Source organism: Staurois parvus, unplaced genomic scaffold (genome assembly GCF_062004578.1).
Source record: "Staurois parvus isolate SC_StPar_1 unplaced genomic scaffold, SC_StPar_1.0 ptg000059l, whole genome shotgun sequence".
NCBI lineage: Eukaryota > Metazoa > Chordata > Amphibia > Anura > Ranidae > Staurois > Staurois parvus.
In genome coordinates this window covers 13018012-13036255 of record NW_028317855.1, presented here as the reverse complement: position 1 = coordinate 13036255, position 18244 = coordinate 13018012, and the positions used below count along the sequence as shown (strand labels likewise).

Sequence of the window (18244 nt, the reverse complement as noted above, 5' to 3'; positions counted from 1 at the left end):
TATGTCCAGTATGTGTTGTAGCTCTGACATAGCTGTCCTGTTGGAAACATGTATGCATTCATTGCTTTTATCTGACCTATAGCAAACACTATATTGTGCTTTTGTCTTTAGGAGCTTATAAAAGTTAACGTGACAACACCGTATGTCAACCTGATTGAACAGGTGAGTGTTTGTGTTTTTTTTTTCCTAGCAAAGTTACTGAGCATTAGTACTGAAAAATATGAATCAATACATTGTCTGCATGCAAAATGTATAAATGGGAATTATGTGATGAAACCAGAGCTGTTTTTAGAACCTCTGTTACCACTGGGAAAGCCAATTATTATTACTTTTGGAAAGAGTGGGAAAAGGTTAAAACCCTTGTTGGGTTTATATTGCTATATCCATAATAATTGTGGAGAATTTTCACCCATGTGACTCACATACCTGTTTGGTCACCTGAAAGTGAAGTTCTTTTTGGGAATCCTGACCGGGGGTTGTCTACCCTTCTTTTTTTTTTTTCTTTTTTTTTTTTTTCTTTTTTTATCTATCCATTGTTCTTGATAATGCAGTTTTTGGTCATTTTGAAATTTTAGAGTGGAGAAAGCTGAGGTCTGCATTGTATTCCTGGTACATTCGGGTAATCTTACATTCAGTTTTGTCACCAGGGCATAAAGTGAGATGATCTAAAAATCCCCAAAATGGAAGTATATATACACGTCAAAAACATTACATGATTACCTTTGCGGAATAAAGAAGTATTTTTTTCCCCCTCCCACTGCAGTGTGTGTGTGTGTGTGTGTGTGTGTGTGTGTGTGTGTGTGTGTGTACACATTCTGTTTTTGGCAGGTTTTCATTATTTTTTTTTTTCTATTGATTGAACTAGGTGGTCTTATTCAACCTATGTAATTTTATTAAGTATGTTTTTATTTTAGATTTTAACTGACTTGAAATGTACTTTTTTATTTTTGAATCTTACCTTTCTAAATAAAGAAAAAGCAAGCAAAACCATGATCTGTTCTCTTTTAAGATGGCAGTAGCAAGAGCCAAGGGCTCCCGCTGCTGCCTCTGTGCCCTGAGAGATGAGGGAAGGGAGAATGCCACTGCAGACAGGCACAGCGCTGGTACGAGAGAGCAAGTGTTTTGCATTTTTCAGGGAATGCATTAAGGTAAAACATGTCTTGACTTTGGAACCACTTTTAGAGTAACATTAGAGCTGCCAGGCAATCGGCATTTTTATAAATCAACTTCAGCAATGGCAGCCACTGTGTTACGTTCAGTACAGGTTTTCAGCCTGTTGCTTTAATTGGTGTGTTATATATTTTCTTACTAACTAAAAATTAGCATACATATAAGAATAAATCTGCAATTCATTTTGTTGATTTAAATTAATAATCAGAAATAGTTTCCTGAAAAATACAGTGCAAAGCAATTTTTCTAGAAAAATTATTGTTGTTGACAGTTTATAATATAATGGCTTACTTATAATCACTAAATGCCATCACAGTCATTATTATTTTTTTCTCTCTTCTTTTGCCTAAAAGATTTCCCCAGGATCTTGATTTCACTTTGTGTCCATTGTATAGGTTTTTTCCACTTCCAGACTATTATATTGTTATATTAAAGCCTTTTTTTTTCTGCACGTAAAATTAATTGGCATGCCATAATTGTTACTATATTTTACTTCTTAATAATGTTCAGTGGTGGAATAGATCTTCTGAAACATAATTAGTATAGCTCATAGGAGTATGCATAGTGCGATTTATAGAAGGTATATGCACAAGCATAAGGGTACCTCTTCTTCTCCTTTTTTTTTTTTTTTTTTTTTTTCACCTCAGTACTTACATTTTTTTTTTTTTTTTGTATATTCTCAGATCTGTTTCCTGAGGATAGCCTCGCCCTATTTCCTGTTTAACCTGAGCTGATCCAAGCTAATAGTCTAAGACCATTCTACTCTTCCTGAAGTTTGAGTCTTTGGCCTCATATACCTAAATCCATTAGTTAAATAATGAATCTTCCTTTTAAATCATCAGACTTTAGGGAAAGGAGGAAGTTGAGTGGGATTAAGGAACAATGGCATTAATGAAAATCATTCTAATTTAATATTGGTTAATAATTTACAATGTACCCTCCATGGATTAGTTTCAATAGCATACCACACTGTTATTCATTAAACTTGGACCGATTATTTAGGTAGAAACAACCCCTGGTGGGGATTCCCAAAGAGCATTATTGAATGAAAGGAAGATCATCCCACCAACGTTCTATAATATTGCTGGCAACGTACCCCATCTGAATTATATATAGGTCATGTTATGGTGATTAGACATCTGTCTAATACTTTAGAGATGTTTCTAAATTTGGCTCTTATTTCAATATTTGGTTTATTTTTCAAAACATATATTTGCATTTGAAGATTAATATTTTTCTGCATGAAAATAAATCAATATGTTTTCTTCCTGGAATTACTGGCATTATTAATAAAAAGGTCTTTTATTGTTAAAATGGACCTAAAGCCAATTATTAGCTGCCACCTCAACTAGAGTGCTGAAATACCTCCCTGACGCCTGGGGCCTCCCTCTGGAGGCCAGTGGCCTTTTGCTTTGGTGGATAGTCTGCCTGGTTCAGCTGAATGGTCTGCCTCACACAAAGCGGTGACAAAGATGTGGAAGTAAAGAAAACAGGCCAGTCTGCCATGGCAGACAGGTAAGTAGTTATGTGCTCTAGCTGAGATATACTGTCACTGGAGGCTGCCATTGCTCATTTCAAGATGTGGTTGTCCTGGTTGTGTCTGCATCCTAGTGGGATGCCTTTTAAAGTGCACCTGGCTTAAAAAGGTGAAGATTTGATATGTTATGGGGAACATCTAGAAATATTTAGTGTGTCTAATCGGTACCCTGAAAAGCGTACCTTTTTGTCATGAATCTTTACAATTTTATTGTCTTTACAACTTTATTAAAAACTTTTTTCACATTAGTACGTGTTCCCCAAGGCAATGCACAACACCACCCCCATGCGCTCCTTTTTTTTTTTTTTTTCCGACACCCCTTGCCTTCTTACCTTCAAAAAAAAAAATTGACAGATTAGGGCTCCCATTGATTTCAGTGGGGTTCTCGTTCAGTATCCAAACTTCTTTGAAATGTGCAGGTCCCTGCTCCGAACTGCCTTTTCACATCCCAAATATCTGGCTTATTTTGACTTTGTGCCAGTGTGTGACCGGTTACAAATTTTTATCTACTGCCTTTCTATTTTGAGTTGGATGGAGGAATCCCTATGCTGGGACATTGTATTCTGACAGCAGCACCCATCACTGTAAGATTACACTAGTCAGTGGCTGCAGCCGCTGATTGTCCAAAATTTTCTGACATATCCTTTTGTTAAATGTGATATCCCATGAAGTATCCCTTATTTTTTTTTAAATAAAAGAGGTAAGATATTTTTTTTTTTGGGGGGGGGGGATTTACTGGGGGAAAAAGACTGGAGTAGCCAAAATCTGGAATAACTGTGCAAAGCAAACAGTCACTAGCTTTAATTTTCAAAGCTTAACTAAACAAGCTGAAGATAGAATCTGGTTGCTTTGCACAGCTGCTCCAATTTAAGTAAATACCTCCCTCTGTATCTCTGGGTATGCGTAAGTGACCAATCATTAGGCTTGGATGCTGTCACGTGGAGGAGGGTTCTTAGCTCTGTGCAAGCTCTGACCAGGCTGATTGGCAGCTTACACAGTGTTTGGTTTTTGTTTTTTTTGTTTTTTTATGTTTTTTGTTTTACCGGTAAACAAGGTGATAGGAGAGTAAATTTATGTATGTGTCTCCAGATCACTCAGAACTCCTCCAGCTAGTCCCACTCCTGTTCAAATTTATGTGCCCCCACTTTAGAGAATTTTCTCTTTTTTTTTTTTTTGGATAATCTTTATTACTACATTTTTAAAGTATACAGTATGCATATAGGAACATCAAGCAAAATGAGGAGTTTGTAAATCCCTTGAAGACAAGCAGGACATTGTCAAAAAAATAAAGTATGCAAACATAGTATGAAAATATCATGAAAAGATGTGATTGGTTATCAGCGACATACATGTACATTGTTCCACAAACCACCTCCTCCCAATTAGGGGATATATTTTTGTAACCAAAAAATGAGAGTGAGAAAAAGAATAATAAAACCAGAAAACATGAGTGGAGTGTTTTTTAATCTGATTCTTATTTTCTCTTCTTATTATTATTTTTGCTTTTGTGACATAAAGGTGGCTTTTAACATCAGCTATGATCGAGGACAGATTCATCTGAATGGATTTCCCTTGAGTAAAGGTGTTTCAAGAATATCCTGTAAAATGGACAAAAGTAAGAAATGTGTTTAGTTAATCCTGGCATAAGGGGATTGTGAATGCATGTTGTGTGCATCGCGGTAACATGGGGGAAAAAAAGAGTGAAGTCATTATGTATTTACCTTATTTAAAAGATTCAAGGTTAGATAGTTATCTGCTTTTAATCTTTTCATTGACTGGTGATTCAATTTAGTGCCTATGTTCCAAAAATCAGATGCTTTCATTTAGCCAGAGTATATAGTGGTGAAAGGTTAGAAATGGTTGAGTATGATTGCTGTTTGGGGCCTACCAGTGGAAATGTCTACTCTCTTCTGGTCTTGATGGCTGGATTTTCACCAGGTCCAGGAAAGAATGGGAAATCCTCTGATAGGGACACAACAGCAGTAAAATCTTATTTGTACAGTGCAGGATGCATCAAAGTATTCCTGGGATCCTGGGAATTATAGGCTTGTACCTTCAGGTGATTAGACACTGGCAAAGTTTTTGAGAACATGTTGCCTGGGCTAACTCTACCCCACTCCATGAGTCCTTAGTTTTTTGCTAGAATCCTAATGTCACCTCTTCTCCTTTTTGCGGAGAAATAACTTTTAGCTTAATTTATTATATTGTTTTATCCTCAGATTCTTTAACGCTTCAATCATCTCCTTCCCTGCTTTCTAATGCCACAGATAAAAGCAGTCCACCAAGATCTGCACAATCTCGGTAACATCTCGAGGCACTGGATCCTGCACAGGCTCTCACCTTGCCACTTAGTACAACACTTTGTAGTTATCCACAGGACTTTATATACAGTCCATTGTCATGGACAGGTAAGGCAGGGTCACCTTGTATTTCTGACCTTTACTATAAAAACAGGGCTATTGATTGGCGTGTACTTTCTTTACAGTGTAAAACTTTTAAACTTGGAACTAAAATCCTACCACTTAGCCTCAGGTGGATGAAACCATTAGTCCCACAACTTTCCATCACTTCAACTTAGAGCCGTTATAAGGTACACAGGCGTTTCATCCCACCCTTTCGCCATAAGCATTCATTACAGGATCACCTAAAGCTGGGTTGCTGCATACTCCTGGAGATGTATTTCAAGGCCGTGCCTTAATGGAGCAATTAAAGCAATTCCCTTCTGCTCTGCTCTGCTCTGCTCTCTTGTGTAGATGCTCTAGAACAGAGGTTGTCAACTTATGGGCTAAAGGGGGCCTCAAATGTGGCCACTGACATAAGCAAATGGCCTCACAAAATGTTCAATATATGTAGTGCTTGACAGGACTGTCAGACCTAATAGAGAAAATAATGGTCAGAGTGTGTGAACATGCTACATGTTATCACTGGATGCTACAGAAGACATTACGAAACTGGGAACATGTTACATGAGGCTAGCAGAGTTCACAGAGTACCTAACTGCTCTTCCCAGACTTCACCTTCAAAAGCTCCATTCAACTCTTCCTTTTTGTGATGGACTGCCTGACACCCCGACTTATCTTTGCTTATCTTCGACTTAGTTTGCTGGTATCTCCGGCAAACTACAGCTTTCTCCACAGGAACCAGAATATAGCAACAGGCAGAACCAATGTTGGAGTAAAACAAGGACTGACATTTATTAACAAACCACACAGCATACACAAAAACCTTTCTTCTAGACAGGTATGGCACACATGACAAGCCCCAGAAGAAAATTATATTACTGTACATAAGCTAACACAAGATAACAATGGATTCCTTTCCGGCACCTAGCAGTGTGGTCTATGGCAGTGATTAAACAAAGTGAGAGCTTATCATCTAAACCTAATTACAGCAAACAATAGTTGATGCCAGGAAATCTGTAACAGAAAATAGTTTAAGTGCACATATGCTGGAATTCACCCTCTGCACATATTCATAGGCAGCCAGATACGCAGGGAAGTGTTATAACCCTCTTGGGTTCCTTGTAACCCCAAGAGGGGTGTCTCCTTAGTCCTGGCTCCATAGTCGGTGGGAAGGAGGTTGGCCCCCAGGACCCTCCAGGAGCCTAAGTCATGGTGGTTTCTGTGACACTTTTGGCACAAGACTTTGGCCCACAAAACCCACCAAATCTTCCTCAAAGCCCTCTTCCCAATGAAGGGGAGGACATCTGTTACATTGCACCTTTTCTCTAAGTCACAGACATCTCAGACCTGTGGTTTCAAAGGGGTACACAATAGAAATCAAAACTCTACCCCCCCCCCCCCCCTCCCACTGCTTGCTTCTCTCACAAAACTGTCCAAGGACAGTCAGATTTGCAGAGTGCCCCGAACCATCTGTTGTCACACGGAGTAGTTGCAAGTGCCTCCACAGGACGGGTTCAAAGGGTTCTAATCAAACTTGCTCACTGTACCAACACCCAGTAGAGAGATTCATTCTATCCTGGACCTAAACCCCCTAAACAAAGATCTTCAAATTTCACATGGAATCCACAAGGTCTGTTTATTGTTTCAAACCACTGCACCAAAGCCCAGGAGGGAAAAGAGTGCCTTTTTGTGGACCTAAATTCTCTCAAAAATACTTTCAAATTTCAAAGGTTTTCATGGAATGTGCAAGGTTGGCAATCGCCTCCCTGAGATGGGGAATATCTATCATTGCTAGACATCCAGGAGGTCTTTATACATTCTCAGTTATCCACCTTATCAGCACTTTATGCACTTTGCGGTGGTTAACAGCGATTTCCGTTTTATCGCACTGCCATTCGGCCTGTCATCTACTCCTACAGTATTCACAAAGGTCCTAGCACCTTTTTTTCCTTATCTCAGAACTCAGGACAATCCATAGGTTGTGTAGACAACATTCTTTTGAAAGACTCCTTTCCTTTACAGCTGTCTGCAAACATCCACAGGGCAATTCAGATACTCCAGGACTTTGATTGGGTGATCAAAGTTAAAAAATCTGCTCTCTTTCCTGGGAATACTTGGATCTGGTCCTGGACACATCACAAGCACCTATTTTCCTTGAGAGTTCTAGAAAGATTTTTCCATGGCCTCATTTGAGACCTCTCCAACACAATATCTTGTCAAACTGGAACAAACATGCTCCTCTGGACTTACCCATGCTCCTTTTTTTTAGGTAATCGGGGAATTCCCTAAATTTGGTGATCCTCCAGCCCAGCCTTAACAGTAAGGAAGAGTTTCCTTCCATACAACTGGGAAGTGATCATAGATGCCAGGCTTTCAGGCTGGGGATGATTGTTCCAGCCCCTCACAGTCCAGGAAACATGGTCACCCATGAAGGAAACAAGCTAGATAAACTCAGACAGAATCTCACTGTCCAGTGATATCTGTGGTCCACATCCCAGAACTGCAAAACAGACTACCTTAGCTGCCACAGCCTTGGTCAAGGGGAATGGGCCCATCACCCAGGCATCATCAATCTGATATGTCAGAAATAAGAGGGTTTCTGGATGTAAACATACGAGCTTCCAGAGTCAACAACAAGCTACCTCTGCTTGTGGACAGGACCAAGCAATTGCTTCAGTGCCCTGATGATTCCCTGGTCTCAGTTCACACTAATCTATTCCTTTTCCCCCAGTGCAAATTCTGCCTTGTCTGCTCAAAAAAAAACAGAGCAAGAGATGAAGATTGTGATTCTCATTGCACTAAACTGGTATACAGACATACTCTGGCATCTAACAGACAACCTCTGGCCTCTCCCCAACAGCCATATCTGCTGTCTCAGAACCCTCTATTCCATATTGCTTCTACGTTTCTGGCTTTAACGGAATGGCTGTTGAAGCACATGTCCTAAGTGAATCTGAATCTGTAAATATACTTTGGTGAAAGCAAGAAAAGCCACTTCCAGAATGATTAACTATTAATACTAGAGAGAGAGAGAGCGCGAGAGAGAGATTCTGGGCGTATCTGCCCACCCCCCTCGCCACGTGTACCCTGTACTACTTGAGGTTTTAACTTGGTTCTATTTGCCATGCAGAAATCCATTGGGGATATTCTGTTAGATGACCTCCCCTGCAAAGTCACTTGTAATGCGCCGTTCCTCACTCTTCACAATGACCAGGTAGTCTTATACCCAAGACTATCCTTTCTTTTTAAGGTGGTATCAGTCTTCCACCTCAATGAGGACATAGTCTAACCATCCTTATGGCCTGCTCCAAAGTATCAGAAGGACATCTCTTCATTGCCTGGATGTAGCTGCTGACTTTTAAAATACAGTCACTTATCTGTCCTTCGGTCCAGTGGTGTCCTCACCATGACTGGTTTCACCGGCGGTCTTCTTTCCCTGGCGCGAGTGGGCACCCAGCTGTGACAGTTTGTGGCTTCACAGCCGGGTGCCCACTGCGCATGCGCGAGAAGCGCTGCGCTTTGGGTGTGGCCCCGTAGTCTTCTTGGGCCTGTCGATTGTCTCAGAAGACTATAGGGAGGGAGGAGGACAACTTCCACTTCCGATCACCTTAGGCGATCGCTGCGGAAGTGGGAGCGGGCACCTGTCAAATTCGATTACCTGCTCCCCAAAGGTGCCAATCCTGGGGAGCGGGGGACAAAGACTTAAAACGGAGCTTCCCCTTTTGGGTTGAGTGCCGCTTTAAGCTTTGACAATAAACCTGTTGATTGGTTTCTATGCACAAGTGAGCCTGATTTTGCACTCTCCATCTTTAGTAAATAAACCCCCAAGCTTCTAAATAAACTTTTTGCTCAATTGAAATGACATCTCATCACTAGGGCTTACACTATTAAGGACAAACCTCCCTCCTGTGCTTTTTAAGTGCCCATTCCACCTCATCAGTAGGAATTTCCTAGGCTTTCTGGCAGTAGACCTTTATAGCCCAGCTTTGTAAGGTTGCCACCTGGTCCCCTGTTCACACCTGTTCAAAGGTGTAATAGGTGGACTGCCATTCTTCTGCAGATGCTGCTTTCGACCGCAAAGCTATTGAAGTGGCACTCTGAAGTAGGTTTTTTTGAATGTTGTTGGGCCTTTTGGCACAGTTGTGTGCCCAGTTGTTGCCCACTGTTCTCATTCATTGCTTGGAGATGTCCCCAAGCCTGTGTCCTGTACTGTTTGATTAAGATAAGAGGAATGTTGATTTACCTGTAAATTCCATATTTGTAGTACAGTGCGGGACAAAGGACACCCTTCCTTCTATTTCTTGCTTACTCTGTATTGCTTGCTACAAAACTGCAGACTCATGAAGTGGGATAGGGTTATAGGAGAGTCACCCAGGATGTGTGTCCATTGAAAGCTTTGCCAATATCCAAGCACAAGCCTATTACCTAGGGGCTCTTAATACTTTTCCTGTCTTTATAATGTATTCCAGGATTAGGATAGGAGCAGGAAAGAACCATGATCTGGCCCATTTTCCAAGCATAGGAGAGTGGTGCAGGAACAGAGCCTGCAACAGTCGTAGTTCTTTTGAAGACAAATTAGATGTTTTTAGGGACAGGAAGAGAGGCTTATGGAGATTTTTCTGAGAATACCACTCTGTGTACTTGAACACCTTTGGAAAACCTAAATATACATGTAACTCTGTAATGGAGATTGAGTTGAATTTGCCTGCCTTTTGTGTATAAAGTTCAATACATAAAATATTTGAAGGTGGTTCTTCCTATCAAAGATTTAGCCACTATTTTTTTTCTACTCATTAAGAAGGGCACATTTATACTTTTAGCTTTTAACCACTTCAAGTCCGGACACTTTTTTACCCCCTTCCTTTCCAGGACAATTTTCAGCTTTCAGCGATTTCACACGTTGAATGACAATTGCGTGGTCATGCAACACTGTACCCATATGAATTTTTTTGCATTTTTTTTAGACAGATAAAGCTTTATTTTGGTGGTATTTATTCACCACTGGGATTTTTTTTTTTTTTTTTTGCTGTATAAATGAAAAAGTCCAAACATTTTGAAAAAAAAGTGTTTTTCTAATAAAAGTTTGCAAATAAATAATATTTCATCATAAATCTTGGCCAAAATGTATTCAGTTATCTTGTTATAAAAAAAAAAAAACCCAAAATAAAAGTCTAACTGCATCATCATTTATAACGTCTAAGAAATAATCATTGTATCCATGTAAAAGTCTTACCCAGAAGCATTGGAATTTTTCAGCAGATTGAATACACTGTCTAGAATGAAATAGATTTGAAAAGCAGGTGGTATACTAAATGGCATTTTAGCAGTCTGTTTCATATTCAGTACTAAAGAAAGCCTAGAGATGCGTACAGAGCTACCTTAATTTAATTATAGCACAGTGGCTAAATGGTTAGCACTTCCGCCTGGCAGTGCTAGGGGCATTGGTTCGAATCCCAGCCACAGCACCTCCTGCCTGGAGTTTGCATGTTCTCCCTGTGCCTGCGTGGGTTTCATCTGGGTACTCCAATTTCCTCCCACACTCCAAAGACATGCTGGTAGGTTAATTGGAACCTGCCTAAATTGGCCCTAGTATGTGTATGTATGAATGTGAGTTAGGGACCTTAGATTGTACATCCCTTGAGGGTTAGGGACTGATATGAATGTAGAATATATATGTAAAGCGCTGTGTAAATTGACAGCGCTATATAAGTACCTGAAATAAATAAACATTTTTTGTTACAGTGGATTATGGATTGCCTTATGAGCAGTTGAACGTGGTACATGAGGCTTTGGTCAGTATGCGATTACTCATTTTGCACTGGCCTATGAACTCTAGTACTGGAGAAACTAAAATAATTGTTCAGCAAGAAGTGGTTGAAATTGATGGAAATCAGGTTAGTAAAAAAATTACTTTGTACTTTTGGTGTAACATAATTGCCATATCTCCATTTTTATGAGTGTACATTTAAAATGCATTAGTAATACTTCTCCTATCCCTTATCCACAATTCTTTAAAGTAGAGTTCAGCTTTAAACATCTTTCTTTCATCCACAAAGGACACTCTCTTGTCCTTTGTGTGAATTTAAGGATAGAAGATTTGCACTGCATTCTCTGTATGGACCTTTCTATTTTTTTAATCTATTTTATATAGAGTAATTAAATAAGAACCTTGAGTGAGATGTTAGCTGATACAATTATGTAAAGTTTTTACCTACATTCTTGAGACCACAATAGGAATTTACCGACGAGTGTTTTTGTTTTTTGGGGGGTTTTTCTTTTTTTTTGTTACAGGTTTATCAAAATGTGACAGCTGAGATAAAACTAGTAGTCGGTAGAGATATGGAAGTACTTCAGCACATGGTGTCGACTGTCCTTTTGAAAGATACGTGGCTTTACTCCATTCCAAGGACCAGTGATGTTTTATTTACATTTCCAAATATACCACAAGCAGGTGAGCTCCACTTTTAAAAAATAAATGCATCCACTTTTTTATTTACACTGCAGAGTTAACTTACTTCCTGCCTGCATGCCTTTTCATTTCCAATATATGAACATTCATATAAGTGTGTGCAGTTATACTTATGTTTGCTGTCCTTAGGGATTTTGGAGAGCCTATATGATTAGGCAACATACAGACAATAATAGTTATACTTTACACTTGCCTCTCTCTTTAATAAATATACAGTTGTGTTCAAAATAATAGCAGTGTGTTGAAAAATTGAATAAAGCTCAAAATCCTTCTAATAGCTTTTATTTCCATACACACAAATGCATTGGGAACACTACACATTCTATTCCAAATCAAAACATGAAGAAAAATATATCAAATTTGTATTGTTCCTCTAAAAAAAATTGAAGAAAAGTGAATATTAGACTGTTCAAAAAAATAGCAGTGTTTGTATTCTTCTTTACAAACTCAAACATTCACTATATAAACTGAAAAATGTTTGAAGATTTTGCTTTCCTTTGAATCACTTAATTAATATTTAGTTGTATAAGCACTGTTTCTGAGAACTGCTGTACATCTGTGTTGCATGGAGTCAACCAACTTCTGGCATCTGTGAACAGGTATTCCAGCCCAGGATGATTGGACTACATTCCACAGTTCTTCTCTATTTCTTGGTTTTGCCTCAGAAACTGCATTTTTTATGTCACCCCACAAGTTTTCTATTAGATTAAGATCCGGGGATTGGGCTGGCCACTCCATAAGGTCAATCTTGTTGGTCTGGAACCAAGATGTTGCACGTTTACTGGTGTGTTTGGGGTCGTTGTCTTGTTGGAACACCCATTTCAAGGGCATTTCCTCTTCAGCATAAGGCAGCATGACCTCTTCAAGTTTTCTGATGTATGTAAACTGATCCATGATCCCTGGTATGCAATAAATAGGCCCAACACCGTAGTATGAGAAACATCCCCATATCATGATGCTTGCACAACCATGCTTCACTGTCTTCACAGTGTACTGTGGCTTGAATTCGGTGTTTGGGGGGTCGTCTAACAAACTGTCTGCGGCCACTAGACCCAAAAAGAACACTCTTACTTTCATCAGTCCACAAAATGTTGCGCCATTTCTCTTTAGGCCAGTCAATATGCTCTTTGGCAAATTGTAACCTCTTCAGCACATGTCTTTTTTTTAACAGTGGGACTTTGCGGGGGCTTCTTGCAGATAGCTTGGTTTCACATAGGCTTCTTCTAATTGTAACAGTACTCACAGGTAACTTTAGACCTTCTTTGATCTTCCTGGAGCTGATTGTTGGCTGAGTCCTTGCCATTTTGGCTATTCTTCTATCCATTCAAATGGTAGTTTTTCGCTTTCTTCCACATCTTTCAGGTTTTGGTTGCCATTTTAAAGCATTTGCAATCATTTTAGCTGAGCAGCTTATCATTTTCTGCACTTCTTTATATGTTTTCCCCTCTCCAATCAACTTTTTGATCAAGGAACGCTGTTCTTCCGAACAATGTCAGAATTTCAGAGAGAAATGCACTGCAACCAGCATGTACAACATTTGCTGCCTTCCTTCCTTAAATAAGGGCAATAATTGCTACCTGTTTTTCAAAGAATGACTGACCTCACTAATAGAACTCCAATAGAACACTGCTATTATTTTGAACATGCCCCTTTCAATTAGTGATTCAATTACACAGAATCAGCAGCATGCATGTCATGACTGTTGCGTCTGTTGGATTTCTATTACTCTACTACACCTGCTTTAAATTATTTGCCATGTAGAAATATCATTTCTACCAAAAACAGTGATTGATCAGGTTAGTGATGTCTGACTGCTATTATTTTGAACACAACTGTATGTACATGATGCATGGGCTTCATGATGCAGCAAAGCAGCTCCCTAATTAACAAAATGTAAGACATGTTGGACATAAACTTGAAAAATACTTTCTTTTGATTTTAAGGAGCAAGTGTTAAGGTCCCCTTTGTACTTTTAGCCTCATCATGATCATTTTCCCAAGTGAAAGGCCAAAAAAGAGTGGCAAGTAAAACGACCTGGGGGTGCAGAAGCAATGCCTAGTTTGCACTGTTCTTAGTTGGATGTAGAGCACAGCAAAGCTAAGCACACTTTAAGAACTCAACGGCTATGAGGAACAAGCTCCCTTGATTTTGCTTGGTGTGGGTGAATTGAAAATAATGCCTCTTGATTTTGTTTGGATGTCTGCAGAGTGCTATGGCAGGTTGTTGCTTCTCAGCGTCCAATCAAATCAACTCCATCAATGTGTATCCTTCAGTGTCCTTCCACATGTGATATTCGTAATTCCTACTCTTGCCCTATAAATATGAATAACTTGCTCATATATTTTCCAAACTCATGCGTTCTTGCTTCCAAATCACTCCTGAATAATCATTCCTTCCAGAATTTAAATTCCATATAGTGTAGTATTATCAACAGTTATCGTGCCACTCTGTGCTCCTGTGATAACTGACCAATGACCACCAATGCGTGAGACAATAAGAAATTCCACCACCTTCCAACCCATGCACCATACCAAATAGTAAAGCAAACACAGCTTTTCACAAATAGACTGCTCTGTAGCCAATATTGCTCTTGTTGTTCTGTCACAATGCCCATATGTATAGATCAAAACAGAATAGACCCCATCGGTTAATATGTCAAAAACCTTCTATTTCATTAGATGAAAAGCGTTTACATGGCTGTGATGTACATCAGCGTTATTTCAAACAATTTGGACCGGACCTCATCCAAAATGGCCGCCACACAACTTCCGGTTGATGTCTGATGTCAATTCATGACTCGTTTCATCATTATGACTTTGTCAAAGGATCCTTTGACAGTCAATGACGAAACACGGCAGAAAGTGATACCAGGCGCCAACTGGATGTTGCACTGCGGCCATTTTGGATGAGGTCCGGTCACAATTATTCTTGGTTAGTAACTCTCAAATAATTAAAGGAAGAGAAGAGCATCACATTTACAGCCAGGTGCCTAGCATTTCCAAAATGAAGAGTTGGGCATGGCAGATTTCGTGGTTTTTCTCTGGAGACATTTCTCCAGAAAGAAGAGCAGACCGGAAAATGATGTCCCTCTGGTTTTAGCCATTTCCCAGTCTATGATCTGGAACAAGTATGCAGATTGGGAAAGTCCGAAGTAATCATCTGCATACATGGTTCAGGTCAGGGAATCGAAAGCTTATCTGTATGACAGGTAGACAGCTAGACAATTACCACTTTTAAAGGAGAGTTTAGTAAGGATGGTATTGTGACAGTCGCGGTGTCAGACCCCTAGCCCTTCTCACCAACTCGTGAGGACTAGCCAATCTAAAACCGCGCTGTCATGTGCGTAACAATGCCACGCTCAGCTGCACCCTGCACAAAGATTTTCCAGCTAATGGACCACAATCTATGTACCTGCAGCCTGAGAGCGATTGTTACTGGGTCAGGTTAATTACGCAATTAACCCTTCACACTGCCACCACCGCCTTTTTGTAGAGAAAAGGAGGAAACTCGCCAATATTAGCAATAACACTATGATGTTTAAATAATCGTCTGTATACCACTGTCACCGCAGGCAGAGGTATATAGAGGTCTAAAAACACACAGTAGCACTCTTCAGAGACAGGGATTCTTAGTTTTTATTAAAGAGCTTTAGAAACAGTTTAACATTTTCCAGAAAATAGGATTTATTACTAAAAAGGTCAAACTGGTGCAATAAAAGTATTTACAGAAAAAAGATGTAGCCTATTATTTATTTATATATATATATATATATATATATATATATATATATATATATATATATATATATATATATATATACATACATACATACATACATACATACATACATACATACATACATAGAGATAACAGAAATTTAGAGAGGTCGAGTACTTGCCAAAAGTCCTGAGTTAAGCAGAGCAAAAGGGTACCATCTCCCAAGTTGGTTCCTGATGTTAAAAGGGGAGAATTCTTCAACTTAGTTCTCCAAACCTGACCGCCTTTTTCTAGGAACTCAGCAGGGTGTCTCCTTACAGCAGAGAACCAATCGCCTCATTTGGGAAGGGGTGTTTTGGGGGGGGTCTCAGGCTAGAACCAAAATACCTCCCAAGTTTCACCAGGGTCAATAACCTTCCCTAGGTACATGTAACATTCTATCCACATGTAGGATAATCTGCAGAATGATATTCTGAACGTCCAGATACCAGTTATGACATATCTGCTTGGGACGGTTAAGAAGATATCGCTTTCTGCTCTCGGGTTTACTTAACCCAGGGGGGTAAGATATTAGGTGACTCGCATTAAGCTGAGCTATCCGAATATGTGCTTTATTTTTATGTCATTATTTCCTACCTTAAGATATGAAATTATAGGCAAAAGTGGGTTTTAAATGTGATGCCTGTTTTACGGCTACCTAGGAATGCGTTTGAAGTCCAGTGAAGGACTGGTTTATGGCTTTAAGATTATCTCAGATTGAGAAGCTAACAGACACCCGGGCACCAGCTACTTTGGGATTTATAACCATGAAGCTGTCCTGCTGTGCCTGATTGCCTGTGCACTTCTGAACCCAGCACACAGGGACCACGTGTCACTCAACAGAGAGGGAGGGGGGGAAGCTGATTTGGAGTAGAAATGATACAAGTTTGAGGGCCTTTGGCAAAATGGAGGTTCACATCCATCTCTGTACGTACAGTTGCTACAGGCATCCTTTTTTCTCTCGAGACCTGTTTATGTATTTATTGACTTCTTTTCTCCAGCAGGTGACCGTGTTCCACAGGAAACCACCAGGGAGTACAATGTAAGGCAAAACACAACTATGGATGAAGATCCTTTTCCAGGAAAGCTTCCAGAAACCCCTCTCCAAGCAGTGATCCCAGCTTCATCCTATAAGGTGAGCTAACGTCTAGGAATTTTGGGTTTAACCTTTATCCAGCCCTTGGATCACTATTCTTCCCACTGACACCAAGAGTGTGGTATAACTATTCCTTCTACTGAAACGAGGTGCCATGTAATCCAGGATACTTTCTCCACACACTGGCCACAGTCCAGCCCCTTTAAAATATGAAGGACAGTAAACTAGCCCTCCATTTAGAAAGTTTAGAAACCCCGATCTAAACAAAGAGATGCCGTCCTACCATTTTGCCTTTTACATGGGCATCTTTCTTGTGGCTACTAGACGGTGCTGTGCATAGAGCACAAATATAATCTGCTGCATTGGTAGGGAAAAAACAAACCATAGAGATGATGGAATGGTGAATTTAAAGCATATCTGTGGTCAAACTTGAAGAAGATATTAATTTCCTCGTTGAATATCAATATTTTCTAGCTTATTCTTGACCTTTGTAAACTTCACTACCCACTGTAGGCTTCCTGTTGTCCTTCACATCAAAAAGGCTTTCTTTATCAAAGCATTACAACCAAGACATTTTCACAATTGCCAGTTAATATAAAACTGGCCTTAAAAATGTAAATTGATTTGGTGTCATTAGGCATATTTATTATTTATTTCAGGTACTTGTATAACGCCGTCAATTTATGCGGTGCTTTACATATATATTGTACATTCACATCAGTCCCTAACCCTCAAGGGGCGTACAAACTTACATTCATACAAACACATACTAGGGCCAATTTAGACAGGATCCAATTAACCTACCAGCATGTCTTTGGAGTGTGGGAGGAAACCGGAGTACCCGGAGGAAACCCACGCAGGCACAGGGAGAACATGCAAACTCCAGGCAGGTGGTGCCATGTTTGGGAATTGAACCTACGACCCGAGTACTGCCAGTCGTAAGTGCTAACCATTTAGCCACTGTTCTGCCCTTTATATGTAATATGTATATGCAGATGTAAAAAAGTGTACAATTCTGACTACCACTTACATGTAAGGCACGCGTCAAAATCCTATTGTAGATTATGTTGAAATCGGGTAAACTAGGTGGACTGCCATCATAAGCACAGTTGCAAGGCTAGCTGGTTTGCATTCGCAGTCCACTTGTTGTTTCTGTAGTCAACACCTTAATCTTCACTCTCAGTTGCTATATTAAGTTATATTTATTCTGTAAAGGATAGTGTGTGTAAAACCCACTTTTGTCTGATCTCTTCTAGGTGATGTGCCAATTTGCAGATGATCTGAGAGAAAAACTCTGTCTTATCTGGAATGGGCTATATCCTGTTTTAATTAACTTTATAGAAGTTTTCATTGTGGGAGTGATAGCTGCTGCTCTTGTCTTACAACTACTGAAGTTGGTGTATCCATCAAAAGAACACAAGTAAGATTTAAATAATATTTAGAAGTGTTAAGATTTGATGTAATTAAGTGTGTGTGTGTGTGTGTGTGTGTGTGTGTGTTAAAAAAAATTTAAAGGGATACTTTGAAAACACATCAGAAATGCTGGATATCTATACTGATCTGGACTGGGTTATGTGTTTATGAATGTAAGGATGCCCCACCATTTGATGGAAATGAAAATTATCAACCTACAGAGGACTAAAATCAAAGTGAAAAAATAATGCAGCAGGCTAGTCCAAATTTCATTGCAGCAACTCAAAATGGTACTCCAGTAGTTTGTATGGCCCCCACATGCTTGTATGCATGCCTGATAACATCAGGGTATGCTTGTAATGAGACGACATATGGTTTCCTGGGGTATTTCCTCCCAGATC

General features: G+C 39.6%; 1 protein-coding gene across 2 annotated transcripts in view; it reads left to right on the top strand.

Moving 5' to 3' along the window:
* Nucleotides 1–18244, top strand: part of GINM1 (glycosylated integral membrane protein 1) — a 73664-nt gene that overhangs the window by 33702 nt on the left and 21718 nt on the right. Inside the window, exons 2-7 of one of the 2 annotated variants that reach the window (XM_089668622.1) lie at nt 112–162; nt 4226–4322; nt 10852–11003; nt 11401–11560; nt 16339–16469; nt 17687–17850. In XM_089668622.1, coding sequence (XP_089524748.1) covers nt 112–162; nt 4226–4322; nt 10852–11003; nt 11401–11560; nt 16339–16469; nt 17687–17850 — 755 coding nt within the window. Of the gene's footprint in view, nt 1–111; nt 163–4225; nt 4323–10851; nt 11004–11400; nt 11561–16335; nt 16470–17686; nt 17851–18244 lie in introns of both variants that reach the window. The other variant, XM_089668621.1, reaches the window with a different exon arrangement.